The 18,603-nt window shown below is 44.4% G+C and overlaps 1 protein-coding gene across 3 annotated transcripts in view; it reads right to left on the minus strand.

The window, feature by feature from the left end:
* Positions 1–1,505: 1,505 nt before the first annotated feature.
* The window catches only part of ZBED4 (zinc finger BED-type containing 4), a 48,083-nt gene continuing 30,985 nt past the window's right edge, over positions 1,506–18,603 (minus strand). For 2 of the 3 annotated variants that reach the window (XM_001376024.4, XM_016425538.2), the window contains exon 3: positions 1,506–6,735. In XM_001376024.4, the coding sequence (XP_001376061.1) occupies positions 2,876–6,397 (3,522 nt within the window). In that variant the 5' untranslated portion in view covers positions 6,398–6,735 and the 3' untranslated portion in view covers positions 1,506–2,875. The remainder of the gene's footprint in view (positions 6,736–18,603) is intronic. The other variant, XM_056797596.1, reaches the window with a different exon arrangement.

The following is an 18,603-nucleotide window of genomic DNA, read 5'->3' on the forward strand; positions in this document are numbered from 1 at the left end:
AGAACGACTTTGCTTGGCAGTTTGCTCCCTCAAGACCAGGGAGAAAGATAGGTGAGACCCTGAACATTAGACGTCTATAGGGGAAGTTCGTCCAGAAGAAACAAGAAACCCAAGATTCGGATCCCAAAGCACTAGGAAATGGTCCTGAGGAAGAGGAAAAATGAGTCGTCTAAAGAGACCAAGGTGGGTGCAGAGCTTAAAGAAGGGCGACTAAGACGAAGAGGCGGAGCCATCAGAAGCGAAGAGGAAGGTGCCGAACTAAGCAGGGTCGGCTAAACAAATGACGGTACGCGAATGTGCGGGAAGAAATGACAGACAGGCAGACGGATCCAAAGGGAAGTGAGAACCAGGAAACTGCAACGATAGCAGAACAAATGGAAGAAACCATCCCGATGGGATGCTGCCCCATCATGGACAAGCCTGTCTTTAGAGCAGACACGAGACGCTTTTCTCCGTTTTTTAACCGAGGCCGAAGAGTAGCAAGGGCTGGACTGTGGGGATTAAGGGACTTGCTCAGGGTCACCCAGCTAGGACGGGTCCGAGGCCGGATTGGAACCCAGGACCTCCATCCAGAGCCCCCTGGCTATTGTTCTAAGATAAATTTCAATAGGGGTTAAATATTAGAGTTCAGAAAACCCTCTTTCCAAGCATAGTAAGACAGGGGAGACACTTGCGTTTTTCTGGAAAAGGAGTTTTGGGGGGGCTGCAAGACCAAGGAGTTGGCGCCGTGGTGTGCCAGCGCCCAGAGGTGCTCACGCGCCTTGTTGGCACGGCTTCCCCTCTGGGTCTCCCGTCCTGGTCCCTCTGCAGTCCTGTGCTCAAGATGATGGCTGTCAGGCTAGGAAGGGAAGGAGGGCTGGATTAGCTCTTTGGCCCCGGGGGGAGAGCCGAGTCATGGGTGGCAGGGCAGAAGGTGCCTCTCATGGGAGGCCTGTGGCAGCTGGGCCAAACTTGGCATCTGCTTGTCAAGAACTCAGAACATAGCTGAACCTTTCCACAGTGGGGCGCAACTCCACGAAGCACCAGGCCCGAGTGGGCCTTGGGCTGCCGGCCTGGCCCACAGCCCCGAATCACCGTGTTTCTGAGTGGGAAGGTAAAAGCGGGCAAGGAAGCTGAGGGAGGGAGAGAGGAAGAATGGAGGCCCTGAGAGCGGGGCTGAGGATCCCTGCTGCCTCCTTTCTAGGCTTCCCCTTCTGCTCCCCAAAGGTGAAGCTACAAGGTTTCTTACAAGAGGGATGAGGCCAGCCAGCAAACAAGGCATCTGTGAAAGCTGGAAAGGAACTTCGCCAAAGCCCTTCATGCCATGGAGGGTCCTGACCCAGGAAGCCCTCCCTGGTTTTGTGTTTACAGAAGGCCATCGCGCCCGCCGCGCCCGGAGTCGAGCAGACTGCCTGGCTGCAGAGTACCCAGTTTTAGTCTGGAATATGGTGCTGCACGGATGGGGTGTCACGTTTTGGTAACATCGATTGTTTGCATTTCAAAATAAAAAGTCGGGGGCCACCAGCACTAGAAAACTGCAAATAAAATGTTTAATTTCAGAAACTGAGTTCACCATTTATAAATACACTAAAACATAGTAAATGCAAAAATTAGATTAGGCAAAGGTACAGTATTTTAACAAAACTACAACTTCTCTAAAAGTTCATAGGCAAATGAGTGACTTATTACCCCCCAAGTATTTCATCTAAAAACTGAAATGAGAAATTGACCCCTTTTCTAGGTGTTAAAACAAAAACATTATCGAGAACATACTGTCCAAAGAAAACCTGACGACTTTTCCTTTCTTCTGATGTCTTAGGGTTCTAAAGTCTCCCGCCCGCCCGCCCGCCGGACCTCCCAGGCCTGTTTCCAAAGACTGCGGGTGGCCCGTCTATAAGGCTATTCTCGTGAATGTCAAACAGTCATGAGTTTTCGACAACAGATTCGTATGCACATGCTCAAATGACCCGGGAACCAACGCCTGGTTTGACACTGGCAGTCTCGGAGCTCAGAGACCCAAAGCTGGTTTTCGAGGCTTCACAACCCGTTAACTGAACTGCGGCTGTAGGTTTCTTGCCATCTTCTGCACTGTGTTTAAATAACATAAGCATAAACTCACAGACCTTGGTCAATACCAAGCAGCTTATATAAATACTCAGAATATTTCTGAAGCTCAAGGACAATGTAAAACCTGAATAAAAAACAAACACCGAAAAAACCCCACAAAAATCAATGGGAAGTTTCTTTAGAGATCCCTGTATAACAGATATTCCATAATACTTTAGTCCTGTGTTCGAATATTAAAAAATTCCTGTTCTAGTAAGCGGCTTTCTCTCCCGTATGGTTTGTTTTTACCCTCTAAGAGTGTGCGGTCAATGACCGCTGAGGAAAGGATGGCTTGACCTCCACCTTTGAAACACAGCTTTCACTGGACAGCGACAAAAGCTGCTCTGCTGCCATTAAAGCAAAGTTTAACTAAAATACAGTACCTGGTTCATGGTTTTTACATAATTTGAATAAAAAAAAACCCTACAGAGTCAAACTGTGTACATCTTTTTTTTTGCCATTCTATTAAAACAAATGACTGACAACCCCCCTTTAAAAGTTTACAGTTATGGATTAAAACCTAATAATCATTTTATAATTTGACAAGACAGACTATCTAGTGTGGACGTCTTAAAAAACATATATACACCATCTGGCCTGAAGAACTATGGATAAGGCACATGTAGACATTATATTGAAAGCTGAAGAGTGGAGCGAACCTTGGAATCAGGGTCACTGATTAGATGTCATACATGGCCCCTAAGTGGAGCAACTCAACAATCCCAGTTACAAAGACAGTGAATATCCAGTAGGCGACAATCGTGTGAATCTGGCAGCTTGTTCATTCGTTTCAATACTGAAAGTATATTAAGGGAAGATTGACTTTCAAAAAGATCAGTTTCTCAAAGTGTTCCATCATTAGTCTGGACTGGCCAAAGCTGCTGTTTTCACTGGATGTACTGCTAAACAGTCTTTCTGAAGGGACGATGCTTGGGGGACAGCCCAAGAACCTGACAGCCAGCTTGGCCAGCACCGGCCAGGCGGATCTCTTTAAATTCCAGTAAGTTAGGGGGTCACAGTTGTGTTCGAGCACCTCCTCCTCCAAGTAGGCGAGCACCATTTCTTCTGGCAGCTTTGTCTTGTCTTTCAGATCTTTTTTTTTAAGCTTGGCCATAAGTGACCAGAGGCTGTCCTCTGCAACAGAGTTTGTAGACGGTGAACCTATATCACACCCATTGGAAACAGGTTTATCATCTGAGGTAGAACTCAATATTTCTAGTTCCCTGATTAAATCTTGCTTGTATTGTTCAGCCTCCTCTTCTGTAAATAAGGAAGCTTTATAACGAGGGTCCAAAAGTGTAGCAAAAATGTACCTTGGATCGTGAAGGGTAGAGGACAATCTACTTACCATCGCTTCTTTCAGAGACTTCAACATGGTGTCAATGCCCATCGTTTCCTCAAATAACATTTCTATTTTCCTATTGAGAATGTGGATCATTGGAATGACTTGGCTCAGCGTGGACACGTGCGTGCTCATCTCTCGACTGGCTGCCTCAAAGGGCTTCAGTGCATGGCACACAGACTGCATGACTTCCCACTGATCACAGCTAATCTGCTCTCTGAAGCTACATTCGATGGACATTTCATCGATTGCCCTCTTCTGCTCGATGAGGCGCTCGAGCATGTGAAAGGACGTGCTCCATTTGGATGGAACATCTTGAATGAGATGGTGCTGAGGCAGCTCATACTCCTTCTGCAGTTCGGCGAGTTTCTCCTTTGCCTTGGCTGACCGATGGACCCGCTCACAGATTTTCCTAGCGATGCTAAGTAAGTTCTGAACCATCCTCTGACTTTTAATGGCCTCATTGACAATCAGATTAATCGTGTGACCAAAGCACGGCACGCTGGAGTGTTCCCCTTCATTTAATGTCTTCCCGATGCTTTGATTATCAGTCACAGTAATCCCAATCTGAAGGCCAACGGAAGTGACCCAGGCTTCCCACCAATACTCCAGCTGCTTCTGAACACTCACTCCACTGTAGTCACAATCCACCTGGGACACATTTAACAGGGCGGAGCAGTGGTAGTCCTCACAGTGGGGCCGGACGGACGACTCGAACGTGACCCAGTGTGCGGTGAGGGTGAGATACTCTCGAGTCTGGCTACTCATCCAGATCCCAGAGGTGAAATGGATCACGCCGCTTTCGGCTTCCTTAAGATGGGAAACGATGATCTGCTTCACATTATCGTACATGTCTGGGATGGCTGTCCTAGAAAAGTAAGACGGTGAAGGTAAAGAATATTGAGGTTGCAAGTATTCAAGCAGCCTGTTAAAGCCAATATTGTCTACAAAAGAATATGGCTGAAGGTCAAGTGCAATCATTTCTGCTACAAGACTTGTGATTTTTTTGGCAACTGGGTGAGAGTCACAAAACTTTTCATTGGTTTCATCGAAGGATGATGATGCTAGTAACTCTGTGCTCAGGGGCACACGTATCTCTGCAGTGGAGGGCAACACCGTCTCTGAGGCATCATTTTTCAGCACGTTGCTATGAAACCGTTGTAAATGTCTGAGAAGGCAACTGGTACCCAAATTGGTTGGCTTCTTCCCCCTGCTTATTGTACGTCCACAGTGCAAACAGACTACTTTTGTGGAGTCTGCTGAACAAATTGAAAAATGATTCCACAGTTTTGAGGTCTTTTTGCTACTAACAGGAAATATCACTTGATTATCATTCGAAACCATCGTTGGCAAGTCAGTCAATTTAGAGGAGGAACATTCCGCAGAAGCCAAAGTGGCATAAGGAGAATTTGCCAAACTAGCATCGATAAAGCTTTTCTGGTTCCCGATCACTTCCGGGTGACGCCTGTACAAATGTCTCATCAAACAACTGGTACCAACATCCCCCTTTTTCCCACGACTGATCATGCAACTACAGTATCTGCAGACTGCTTTTAAATTGTCTGTGGGAGACAGTGAAAAATGATGCCAAACTTCTGACTTCAGTCTTTTCATTATCTTTTTATTTTGTTGAAAAACAGTGCCCGGCTCAAAGATTAAGGTACTCAATCCGTCCCCCTGCTTCTCGGGAGAAGATACCAAGGAAGCTTCACCGATGTCATCGGAAGACGACAGAACGGACACGTCTTCCATTAGAGCATCTCCAGGATTGAGATGAGCATGGATTTCTTCCGTGAGCCTATCAGGAGAAGAGGAGGCTGAAGGGGACTCTTTAACTAGCTTTCCTGGAGATGAGGACACTGAATTCAAATCTCCCTCCGAGGGCAGTAAAGAAGGCAACAGAGTAGGAGGAGCGGAATAAAGAGGTGGGATACTTGTCCCCCCTCCATTCTCCTGTAAAACAATTGAACGATGGGCTCTCCACATGTGCCTGATTAAACAACTCGTTCCAAGATCTTTCCCATTTTTCCCTCGACTAAATTCATTCATGCAGTGTATGCAAACAGCTTTAGAATTATCTAAAGGAGACAAATAAAAATGTTTCCAGACAGCAGACCTCCTCCTGGAACCTGATGTGCTCTTTGGGACAGGAACAGTCTTTTCTGCTACGTTCTCCACAACTTCATCATACTGGGCGCTGGGCAGGTGTGGAGAGGACACCACCAGTGCTTCTTCTTTGTTGTATTTCTCAGAAATGGACAAGTCAGATGACATTTCTTCAGAAGAAACGACAGAGCCAGACTCCTCAATCCCACGGTCTGGGGAGGGTATCTTGGAAGCCATCTTTTTGACCAGCTTTATGGGGGACAATACGGTGCTTAGGTCGCTGACGTCGGCGGGCTGTGGAGGGAGGAGCAGAGATGGAGAGGGAAAGGAGGATATGCTGGGCATGCTTCCATTTTCCTGAATGAGCACAGTAGGGTGGGCCCTCCTCACGTGTCTCATCAGACAGCTCGTACTTAGATCCTTTTCGTTCTTGCCCCGACTGAACTCCTTCATACAGTACATGCATATTGCTTTAGTGCTATCCCGAGGAGAAATAAAGAAGTGATTCCAAGCTGGAGATTTTTTCCTGGAGCTTATATTTCTGCTGGAGAGGAGGCTCTGAGCCACAGCTTCCATCGCCACGTCATACAGTGTGCTGCCATATTGGGAAAACAAAGTGCCATAATCCTCCTCATGGTCAGCAGATGAGCATTTCCCAGGGTGACGACCACTACAGGTTTTACCTTTGAATTCTGCTTGTTCATCACTGCTATCTGTCTGTCTCACGTCCTCTTGCTCACTCTTAAAATCCATTCTTTCCACACTGTGGTTAGTTGTGTTATCTTCAGGTTCTACTTTAAAATTTATTTTATCTAACACAAAACTATTATCCATTTTGGAACATGTTTCTTGATTCTTATCCATGATTGATGGTGATTATTCTGGCTGCATCATTGTGTACAGTTTGATCCAGATAACTGAGTCTGGGAAAAAGCACAGACACCCAATCTTCAGTCTTCTTTCATGTGGCCATTTCTGCAAACAGGATTCATTGCCAGTTCTTACTGAGAACTTGTAGACACAACTCACAAAAGCCTCTGCATCTCCTCAGAAGCAGATCGTCCCAGGGCCTAAGTTGCCATGCTCCAGCCTCTTGAGTAGGAGACGCTCCATGTTGTGAACACCAGAGACGGTTCAGCTTCTCTTCTCAAAGTCAGCATTCCATCCATCTTGAAAATGTAAACACGATCCTTTTACATCACCTGTGAATAAAAAATGAAATCAAATTAAAATTGAAACAAACATTAATATCTCTATTCCACAACAAATGTAAAAGACATAATTCTTACATAATTCCCCCGAAAACTAAGAATAATAAACCAGGTGAAATGGTCTTCCACTGTAATTTTTTGCATACTATTAACTAAAATCCATTAAAAAAACAACACTGATCTAATATGTCATGAATTCCCCTAATAAAAGAGATTCTTTAAACTTAAACTTCATGGTTGAAATCTTGGAAGATGTATGTGAACTGATGCAGAGTAAAAAAAAAACAGAACCAGAAGAACAATATACAAACATAAGAACTACAATGATATCTAGGGAAAGAAGAGTAAAACTCAAATTCAAGTCAAAAGACAATAGAAATATGTTGATTCAAATGACTAAAACAAAAGGACAAACAACCAATTGATGGGCAGTATCAGTCATAATGATATCATTAGGCAAAGGGGCTTAACTTTCTTTTTTTTTTTTAAGTGTGGGTGTAAAAGATAAGGAATAAACCTCTAAATAACATGCTAAATACTACAAAATTCACTATTTAAAGGAAGGGAAAAAACCCAAGATACACACAACTCCAAAATGTATCACCTGACCAAGAGTTTAGGTCCTCAGTCTACACAAATTTGACCAGGGTATAAACAAAAACTGAAATAAAATGTAATAAAATGAACTTCAATGTAACTTTTTTCCTTAACTTACTATAATTATTAATAGACTAAAATAAGCCAAAACTGTAAAATTAAAAGTCTAAAAAAAAATGTGAACCCTAGACTGAGACTTTAGTGTAGGAGACTCAATCCCATCCAATCAGGGTGCAATAATTCACCATTAGAGCAAACCAAATTGATTCCCATTCCAACATACCAACATTTTAACTCCTGAAAATTTTACAGTAATAGAATGCATTAATTTGTACTGAGTTTACTCATATCATAACTTCACTCTCATCATTTAGAAAAAGCATTTTCTCCATCTAATGACCTCATTAAAATACTTTTATTTAACGTGCTAAGATCTCTAATCTCTCTTCTGTGAAAAGACCAAAAGGCATCTCTTTGATGTCTAAAATAACAGTGAAAATGAGAAATTGTAAAACTAGTGGCAGGCAGCATCTGCGCCAAACAAACCATCCTCAGAACATCATTCTGATATACATATTGGGCTCAGGAGAGGCTTAGGTTCAAATCCCAGCACTGGCTACCTGTGTGACCTTTACCTTTTTGCCTCTCCATTCCCTCATCTGTAAAATAGTGGTAAGATTTGCATTACCTGCCTCTGAAGATTTTTTGGGAGAAAAGCACCTGGTAAACCTCAAAGTGATAAATGTCAACTACTGTTACTCAACAAATATTGATTAAACAGAAGTATAGAACACAAAGATTAAGAAAATGCTGCTCCTGTCCTCAAGAAAATTCCAGCATGAGATATGTGCACAAACAATCCTAACTGAAGGTAGCCAAAAAGCATCATAAAAGTGATAGCCTCCCTGCCACCCCCAACCCCTCCTTCAAGTATAATGGATGTTCACAGGAAGAAGAAATCATTTATTCTGGAGTCAGGAGAAAAAAATCAGGCAGGATTTCCTAGGAGAAAGTGGATGGCTGATAGAGAAGCATCACTGGTGAGGAAGAACTGATGGGATGATGTGGTCTCCATATCTGGATCAGGGAGGAAGGATCGAAGGAGGGGAGGCTATGAAGACACAGCCACTATCAAGCCTAGATGTCAAGGATGTCATTACAGAAACAGGGAAACCAGGGAGAATGGATTGGGAAAGAAGAGAGGGAATGGCCTAACATTTTTTAGAGAGGAAAGGAATGCCCAGTCCCGTCCACCCACAAATTACACACCAAAATGGCCACCTGGGCTTCTCCCTGAAGAGCTCACTACCTCATGAAGCATTTGTTTTTAAGCTCCAACATCCATATAATTTCTTCCTCTATTCAAATCAAAATGTCTCAGTTCTGTCACCTAAACTCCTCTCCTACACGGTAACGGTCCTTCAAATGGCTGACAAATAGCAATGAAAACGTGACAGGCCTCAGTTTCCTCATTAAATGAGAGTGCTGGATGAGATAAAGTCCACGGTCTCTCTGGCATATTATCCTATACTTCCAGAAATCTCTTCTTGGCTAAGTGTGCCCAGTATTTTCATGGGTTGTAATCCCTTCATCACTCAGAACGCTTCATGTCTGGACACCCTGCAGGCTTCAGTTATCATCTTGAAATCAGATGCTCAAAAATAATCAGAATATTCCAAATGTGCTCTGACCAGCGAGGACAACAGCTAGCACCTGTCTTGCCCCGCCCCTTAGATGATGTTTTGACAACTGTACCCTAATAGTGAGTTAAAGAAGGGGGCTGCGGAGAACACAGACTAGGGTTAAAACGCACTTCATCTAATTTGCTTTAGAAAATGTTCTAACCACCCACCCTATGGAGTCTTGGAGGAATCAAAAGGTAAAGAAAGCCAGAAGTCGATGGAAGTCGTGAAGTGCCGAGTCACGGCCCTGCGAGCCGAAAGGGCCCTCAGACGCTACTAGCGGGTGTCCCTCCTTGTGGACGTGAAGGCTCAGAGGTGTGTCCACTGTCACACACCAATGACGTGTCTAATGCAGGCCTGGCTCCTTGGAAGTCCCGACTTCAAGCCTCTACACACCACACTCCTGGCCATTATTAGAAAGGACACACACGCCCCCAGACTGTGACAGTGAAAAGTCAGTAAGAGTCGGATCAGTGACTTTTCACAGCTTTTAACTAACGACGCACTTCTTTACTAAAGAAGGAAAAAGAGATGTGAACATAAAAGTTCAGTGAGTTAACTGCCGGGTCACTAACTTGAGCAACAAGATGGCGGCCCGGGCATTCTCTCTGATCCCGTGACATCTCGAACCTCTCCAGCAGAGGAATTATTCACTGAGGACGAAGCTGTTTCCATGGTCTAGAACACCCAGAATCCAATACAAGGTAAAAAAAAATCCCCACCACATAGACTGAGGCTGTGACCTCCCCCACTTCTATGTTAGCCTAACACTCTAGTAGCCTGCTCTCTCCTCCCTCCTTCCACTCAATGCCTTGGAGGGGGATGGGGGAGTCCCAGCTCGAGGTTTCAGAAATTTCCTCAGGCCTTGACAGCCGGGTTGGCCACTCACCAAAGTCTCCTGGGAAGCACCAGAGGTACATCTGCTGGTGCCAGGAAAGCGGCTCTAAGCTTCCGGTGCCAGGCCACAGAACTAAGGGGCAGGTGGCACAAGCCCTGCCAGGAGCTCTGTAGCCCTCCACCATGCCTGAAGGAAGAACAAGCTGGAGCAGTTCTGACCACCCAGACATTATTTGGGGCATATATCTAGGTGCTGGAATGTGACTTGCCCAGTGCCCAGTGTTGGAGGAGGCTGAGACACTTTGAGATCTGTCCCTAAAGGAAACTGCAATGAGAGGGGAAGGAGTCAGAAGGGAGCAACAAGGAAAATAATGAGGAAAAAAGACCAAGACTTTAACAAAAACATAAATCAGCAGCAAAAATAGGAACAACAGATGGAAATATGGCCTTTGGATCTAGTAAACAAGTTCGGGCATCCAAAAGAAAATGATCTAGCACTTGACAAAGGACCCTGTGGAATGTGAGGAGGGAAAGAAACCACAACATGCTCCTGGGTGATTTAAAAAAGAAAGGAGAATTATGAGGGCAGAATTTATGGCCTGCACAGCAAAAATAATGACTAGAATGAAAAACTGAAATCTGCAGTGGCAAGTCTCACCAAAGAAACAAAAAAGAGAATACTAGACGGGGAATGCAAACATACATAGATGAAGGACAACTTACAAGAGAAGCAAAAACAAGAACATTAAAAGAAAACATGAGCACTGTGCAAACAAAATGTACACATGCTGAAAAGAGCATTCTAGATCTCCCAAAAGAGCACAGTGAGACCAAAAACCTCAACATCATAATGAAGAATGTCCAGAACCTCAGAACACAGAAAATGGAATTCCAATAGAAAGAATTCACAGATCACCTCCAGAAAAAAATCTGAGGCTGCAAACTCCAAGATACACAATGGTTAAATCTTACAATTCAATTTAGAAATAAGCAGTACTGCAAGCCATTCGGAGAAAGACAGGGGAATAACACAAGACTACTCCACACCCACAAAAAAAAAGGAGGAGGGAATGGAATGGTGTGTCTCAAAGAGCACTAGAACTCGGAACAAAGCCCAGGGTGACCCCTTCTGCAAATCTGAGCTTAACTACACAGGACAAAACAAGGATGTTTAATAATAAGGAAGCATTTGAAACATTTTTAGAGAGAAAATCAGAACTGAAGAGATGATTTGCCGCCCCCCCCAAACGCCCCAAACAGTACAAATGCAGAAGGAGTGAATGAATGCAACAAATACAATAAGAGCAACAGTAGGTCAAAAGAGAGGCCGCTTAAATACTTGTTTCTAAACGTACACAAGTTGGGGGTGGGGGTAGAAATACGCAGGGAATATTATGGAAAGAACCTAACAACAGGCGGAATGCTTCTCTTGTGGGACTACATTACAGCATTAGAGGATTTATAAAACAATGCATACCTTTTGATCCAGTAATACCCTTACTAGGTCTGTACCAAAGAGATTAAATAAAGGGTTGTCCATCAATTGGGGAATGGCTGAACAAATTGTGGTATATGATGGTAATAGAACATGATTTCAGAAAGAGCTGGAAAGACCTTCATGGACTGATGCAAAATGAAATAAGGACAATCGGAAAACATTGGATACAATAACAGCAAGATTTATGGAATGATGGGGGCAGCTGGGTGGCTCAGTGGCTTGAAAGCCAGGTCTAGAGACAGGAGGTCCTGGGTTCAAATCTGACCTCAGACACTTCCCAGATGTGTGACCCTGGGCAAATCACTTAACCCCCATTGCCTAGCCCTTACCATTCTTCTGCCTTGGAGCCAATACACAGTATTGACTCCAAGACGGAAGGTAAAGTTAAAAAAAAAAAGAAAAAAGGAATGATCTACTGTGTTAGCTATTATTGGCAATACAATGATCCAGGATAAATTCTGAGGAACTTGTGACAGAATGCTATTTACTTTCAGAGAAAGAACTGTTGAAGTCAGAATGTAGATGAAAGCATGTGATTTTTCACTTGTTTTATTTGGGTTTGTTTTAGTTTTAGTTTTGTGAGATTACTCTCACTTACAAAAATGAACAATATGGAAACGTTTTGCATGACAATACATGTATAACTCTTTTACATGATAAAAAAGAAGCCATCAACAAAAAAATTATGATTTGCTGAAGGCTCAGATGATGGTTAGCAGTTTTTTAAGCAATAAAGTATTTCTTTCTTAAAAAATTAATTTATTTAGTCAATTTAGAACATTATTCCTTGGTTACAAGAATCACATTATTTCCTTCCCTCCCCTCCCCCTACCATAGCCAACACCCAATTTCATTGAGTATTACATGTGTCCTTGTTCAGAACCCATTTCCATGTTGTTGGTATTAGCACTTGGATGTTCATTTAGAGTTTACATCCCCAGTCATATCCCCTCAACCCATGTATATTCAAGCAGTTGTTTTTCTTCTGTGTTTTTGCTCCCACAGTTCTTCCTCTGGATGTGGATAGTGGTCTTTCTCATAGATCCCTCCAAGTTGTTCAGGGTCACTGCATTGCCACTAATGGAGAAGTCCGTTACGTTCGATTATACCACAGTGTATTAGTCTCTGTGTACAATGTTCTCCTGGTTCTGCTCCTCTCGCTCTGCATCACTTCCTGGAGGTTGTTCCAGTTCCCATGGAAATCCTCCACTTTATTATTCCTTTGAGCACAATAGTATTCCACCAACATAGACCACAATTTGTTCAGCCATTCCCCAATGGAAGGGCAGCCCCTCATTTTCCAATTTTTGGCCACCACAAAGAGCGCAGCTATGAATATTCTTGTACAAGTCTTTTTGTCCATTATCTCTTTGGGGTACAAACCCAGCAGGGCTATGGCTGGATCAAAGGGCAGACAGTCTTTTATCACCCTTTGGGCATAGTTCCAAATTGCCCTCCAGAATGGTTGGATCAGAAAAAAAAGGCAATTTTAAAATGAAGGAACAGTTGAAGGGAAGGAAATAAAGGAGGATTAGTAAAAGAGAAGAGAGGACCAGGGATGAAGAAAAGAGAGCCAAATGAAGGCAAAACAACAAAAGGAACATAATATTGTGTTTGCAGCGGAAGAGGGAAGTTGAAACTTCAAAACTTCTGCACAGACATTAAAGCATCTAGAGTAAGAAAAGTGGCCAAATGGGGAAAAAAAAATCTTTTATCAAATTCCTGATTGGATTGGGTACCCAAGATAGACAAACAATAAATAAATGACTAATTGTCATTCCCTGACAGATAAATGATCAAAGGATATGAATAAACAGTTCTCAAAAGAACTGCAACCTATTCACAACTGTGGTAGATTATTAATAACTGAGGAAACAATTCTAGCTAAGTGATTTATTAGCAAAACAGGCTTATAAATAAATAATGGATTTCCCAGTAACTCCAAAGAACTTGAATACAGACTGAGGCAGAATTTTACATTTGAAAAACAATTAACCAAATAATACTAATTTAAAAAAATAATTAACAGGATAAAAACCAGGATACAAAATTAGATAATCTGATTTCTAATTGGACAAAAAATTAGGGACTTTCCAAGCTGGGAGGGAGTGAGCAAACAGATACAAGTCCCTGAAATTGGAAAAAACAAGGACCCTTTCCCCACCAAGTATCTGTATTCAATCAAAGAGATAAGGAAACTGTAGCTAACGTAGCTAACTGACCAGCAGAGAGCCAGTTTTCATTTAAGAAATACAGGCTTGAGATTATAATTGTGAGAAACCTCCTTGTATCAATCTTTAGATGTGACTGGGTCTTTAGTGAGGAGTTCCTAAGCAGCAGGCAGAGAAGAAGGATCTGGGTCAGATTATGTCTCCGGTATGATATTTTGATTATTTTTGTTGTATGTTATTAAGTTTATAACAGAGAAACTGTTAAAGCAGATCAGCAAACTTACAACACGCTCATTTGGCACAAGGAACTGCCATGTATTCTCCTTTCATGGGTACAGATGGCACTTCTTTAACTGGTTCCCCCAAGGCAAGATGGGGGGGAGGGGGTTGCCTCCCTTCAAACCAACAACCTGCCAATTTCCTAGAAAAAGGTCACATTCACAAGGAATCCTGGGGAGCCTGAATGCAAATTGGAGCCAATGCTGGCCATTAAGGCACATAAGCGTTTTGAACTAGGAGGCAAGTGGGATCCAGTTCGAGGCTTCATCTTTGTTTTCCCAATAAAAACCAAATGGTAACACTTTAAAATTTTGTGCTGCTTGATGACCCACTTATGGTTTTGAAAGGAAGAAAGTAAACCAAGGGCCATTCAATGGGAAGCTCTTCCCACGTGGGAAAAGCTGGCTGAGCAGGCCGTTTTGATCAGAGTGAACCAGATTTGAATGTGTACTTATGAATCTCAGCTCAAACTCTTAGGTTGTTCAGAAAGCCCCACTGGGGATTTCTGGGAGGTCTTTGGTGCTAGTACTAGTATTAAAATAGATTTCTTATTTGATTATATGTGCCCAGATGTATTGAAAATGAGGGGGGAGGGAGGCAAAGCAATAGAGACAGGGACGATTCCAAAGGTGGTGCTAACAGGTAGGGCTTGTCATAGTGCCATTCAGCTAATCTACGGCGAGCTTCTGCCTCCAGAAGCTACCCTGCTTCCCAGCATTAGCTTCAGGAAGTGGCTACTTTCCCAGATATCCTCTGTGGAAGGCTCCTGAAAATAGTTGTGGAAATGCAGCTGGTGGTGCGCCTGTTCATGGAGAGAGCTGAAGGGGCTTTGGGAAAGCCGGTACAAAAGCTGGTGTGGAGTCCAGAAGAGCTGTATGAAGGTCGCCGGCAGCTTCTAAGGCTACTCCACTTTACAGAGCCATTATCCGTGCTGTCGGGTCACATCCAGGCTGCAGGAGGCCAGGATTATGGCCGCTTTAATCCGCCGTGGTTGACGTTTTCCCACCTGGTCCTTCCTCACCTCACTCCGGCTCCGAAGGCTCAGGCATCGAGCCATGTTTCTGTGTAAGCTCCCCCTCGGCCCCCAATACTTCTTATCAGCAGGACCAACAACTGGGAGAGGAAGATGAGAGGCCATCTTGTGCCCAGTCCCTCCCGATATCTGAAAGGTCAGGGCCAAGAACCAGGTTCTTCTGCTGTCCAACACTGCCCTCTTAGGGGTTAGCTGGTTCCCTACAAGAGGCAATGTGGTGAGATCTGAAGACTTTCTTTCTGGAGGATTAAGGAAAGAAAAAGCTAAAAGAAAGCCTGGAAAGCAAAGGCTAACACCCACCCCCCTGGGACCTGCAATGCCAACCATCAATTGGGTAGGGAGAAGGAAGAAAGGGCCAAGAACAGCAAATCCCCAAGGGGGAGGCTTCAGCGACTGGCATCAGCGTGGGCGAGCACATGCACCACTAGCCGAGCCTATCCCCCTCCAGAGGGAGCCCAGGGGCTCGGCACAGGCCCCCAATCCTCTTGGCCAGCCTCAGCCATTCCAGAGGGCATCCCTGAATGGCCAGCCTCCAGCAATGTTCCGGAGTCAGAGAGCAGGAAGGAGGCACTGAGGTGAAGGCATTTCCCCAGGGAGGAGGAGGAGGAGGAGCTGATTAAGACCAGGGAAAGGCCAGGGAGACCAAAGATTCTCAGGTAGGTACCAGTACAATGATAAAGGGCAGAGCTGAGCACAGAGTAGAGAGATGGTGTGCAGGAGGCGATGCGGTGCAGGGGAGGCTGCTGTCACTGAAGGAGAACACCATGGAAGGGTGTGGGGGGGGGGCTCACTGGGCTGCTAGAGGGGGCCAGCATGGTGGGAGGGAGAAAACCCAGGAGTCTGGCACCAAGAAGTCCAGAGAAGAATCTGGGGGGTGGCAGGAAGCAACCAGAAGGGCAAGTGGAAATCCAGCAGGTAAAGGGGCCGACATTGACAAGAGGAGGGACCAAGTGCCCCGCCCCCAGTCCGCCGCAGTCCTGGAGACAGGTGGCTCTGCCTGGCTTCAAGGCAGAGGCCTTCTCAGGATGAGCCTGGCTTCTGGGGGATGAAGAACAGGAGTTCTGGCCAGTCAGTCTGCGGGTGTTGAGGGATAAAAATTGGGTGGAAAACCCAAGGGGAGAGAGACAAAGAGGCAAGTGGGAAAGGATTGGGGGGGGGGGTTGATAAGAAATGGACTAAGAGGGGACAGCTGGGTAGCTCAGTAGATGGAGAGCCAAGCCCAGAGTAAGGAAGTCCTGTGTTCCAATCTGGCCTCAGACACTTCTTAGCTGTATGACCCTGGGCAAGTCACTTCACCCCCATTGCCTAGCCCTTACTGCTCTTCTGCTTTGGAACCAATACACAGTATTGATTCTTTGATGGGAGGTAAGGGTTTAAATTTAAAAAAAAATGGACAAAGACTCATTTAAGGTGATACCATAAGAAATGAGAAATGCAGGAAGGAGCTACCTGTCAGACTGAGGGGCAGGGAAAGAGCTCAAGGCCAAAGAAGTGATAGGCAGCATCATGGGCAAACAAACAAAAATGCAAAATGTTAATTCTATGAAACAGTCGAGTTTTTGCCCAAATAAATCTAATGGAATGGGAAACTGGTAACTTATGGGGAAACCCTCAATAGTAAAGTTTCTCTGAAAAGGTCTCTTATTCAAGATAGAAGAGGAATAAATTCAAAAGTCTGAGACTAGTAATTATTCCACAACAGACAAATGGCATAAGAGGAACAGAGTTTTCAAAGGAAGAAATCCAAGTTATCTTCAAGGATGACAAAAAAGGGAAAATAACAAATGGTGGAAAGGCTTCAGGAAAAGAGGAACTCATGGACTGCTGGTGGAGCTGGGAACCGTTCAGTCATTTTAGAAAGCAATTTCAAACAGGGTCCCAAGTCAGCAGGCTGCGTGTGGCCTTTGACCTAACAACTATGAGACTTATACCCCCAAAAGAGCAAAGAATGAGGTAATAGAGCCAGAGAAGCAAAAGGTTTTGTATTCGTTTTTTCATAGAAGTCAAAATTTAGAACCCAAAAGGACATCCATTTAATGGAGAACGACTTAAACTGTGGGAAAAGAGGAAAGGAATATTGTGCCCTAAGAAATGATGACAGGGACAGTTTTGGAGAAAATTGCGAAGATCTTCATGATCCAAAGCAAAGTGAGAGGAGTGATATAGGGAAGTGGCACTACAGGGGGAGAGAAAACGAATGTGAGAGAGGCTGTGGAGATGGCAACAAGCCACACTGGGCACGAATGGACAGGCAGGGGGAGGAGGGGAATGTCAAGGAAGGCTTGAGGCAGGGAAGCTGAGGACAGTCAGGAAGGACAAGGATAGCCTCCCAAATGGGAAAGCTGAAAGGAGGGGAGGGGGTAAAATAACGAGCTCTGTTTGGCACACGCTGAATCTGAGATGTCTATGGGACATGGGTCTGAAGAGTCCAAAAGGCAGCTGGTGACAGGGGACTGGAGTAAAGCAAAGGCTGAAGACAGAAAATAGACATTTGGGAATCATTTCCATGAAGATTAATGAGATTGCCAAGAGAATGTAGGGAGAAAAGAGAGCACAGGCCAGAGTCTTGAGTTATATACAGTTAAGGCAAAGGAAAGGAAAAGAACTAAGTGGGTAGCATCAAAAAACCTAGCAAGGAGTGGGGCAGCAAGATGGCTCAGTGGATTGAGAGCCAGGCCTAAACATTTCCCAGCTTGTGACCCTGGGTAAGTCACTTAACTTGCCTATCCCTTACTGCTCTTCTGCCTTAGAACCAATATACATTATTGATTCTAAGATGGAAGTACAGGTTAAAAAAAAAAAACCTAGCAAGAAAAAAGAACTCATGAGATAGTAGTCCACAAAGGCCACAGAGAGGTCCAACAGGATGAGAACCAAAAAAGGCAACTTTAGTGAGGTCTAATGCCAAACTGCAAAGGGACGAGAGAGGAAGTGAAGGAAATGCATAAAAATCAGCCTTTCCCAAGAGCCTGGCCACAAAATGAGAAGACACTGGATATGGGGGCAACAGGATAGGAAAGGCCTGAGAATGGTTATAACAGCAGGGAGGAGTCAGTGCAAAGGACCCCTCCTCCAAGCCTTCCCCTCCCAGGCGCCAGGACACTGCATCGATCCAACAGCAAGAATTTATGCAGTATCTCCTCCATGGCCACAGCTCAAATAACTATTTCATTTCACACAAAATTCCATCCAGACATAAAGCGTTCCCAGTTCTGATGCCTTCCTGTGGCAGACAAGCCAAACCGTATATATACTCATAGGCTTTGCCGATAGCACAGGTCAGAGCATTTTCTCTCCCTCCTTTCTAATAAGCCTTACTTTATGTCTTAGAATCAATACTGTGTATTGGTTCTGCGGCAAAGGAGCGGTAAGGGCTAGGCAATGAGGGGTAAGTGACTTGCCCAGGGTCACACAGCTGGGCAGTGTCTAAGGCCATTTTTACACCAAAGACCTCCTATCTTTTGGCCTGGCTTTCTATCTACTAAGCCACCTGCCTGCCCCCAGCATATTTTTCCAGGCTGTAAACCTTTGAGTAGAGGCCAGATGTCAGTTTATCTAACCTAACTCATAGAAACATCTGCAAAGGCATGAGGAAATGTTTAGAAAAGAAAAATAAGACAGGAGGCCTGCCCAGTCGCATTCACAGTGCTGTAAATCCTAGTGGACCATTTTAAGTTAATTTTCAGGCAGTGGAGGGGGAAAAAACCTCCACTCTCTCACATGGTATCAAGCTCTGTCTCCAGCCTAAGAAGAAGCTACTAA

This window comes from Monodelphis domestica, chromosome 5, assembly GCF_027887165.1.
Source record: "Monodelphis domestica isolate mMonDom1 chromosome 5, mMonDom1.pri, whole genome shotgun sequence".
In the NCBI taxonomy this organism is placed as follows: domain Eukaryota; kingdom Metazoa; phylum Chordata; class Mammalia; order Didelphimorphia; family Didelphidae; genus Monodelphis; species Monodelphis domestica.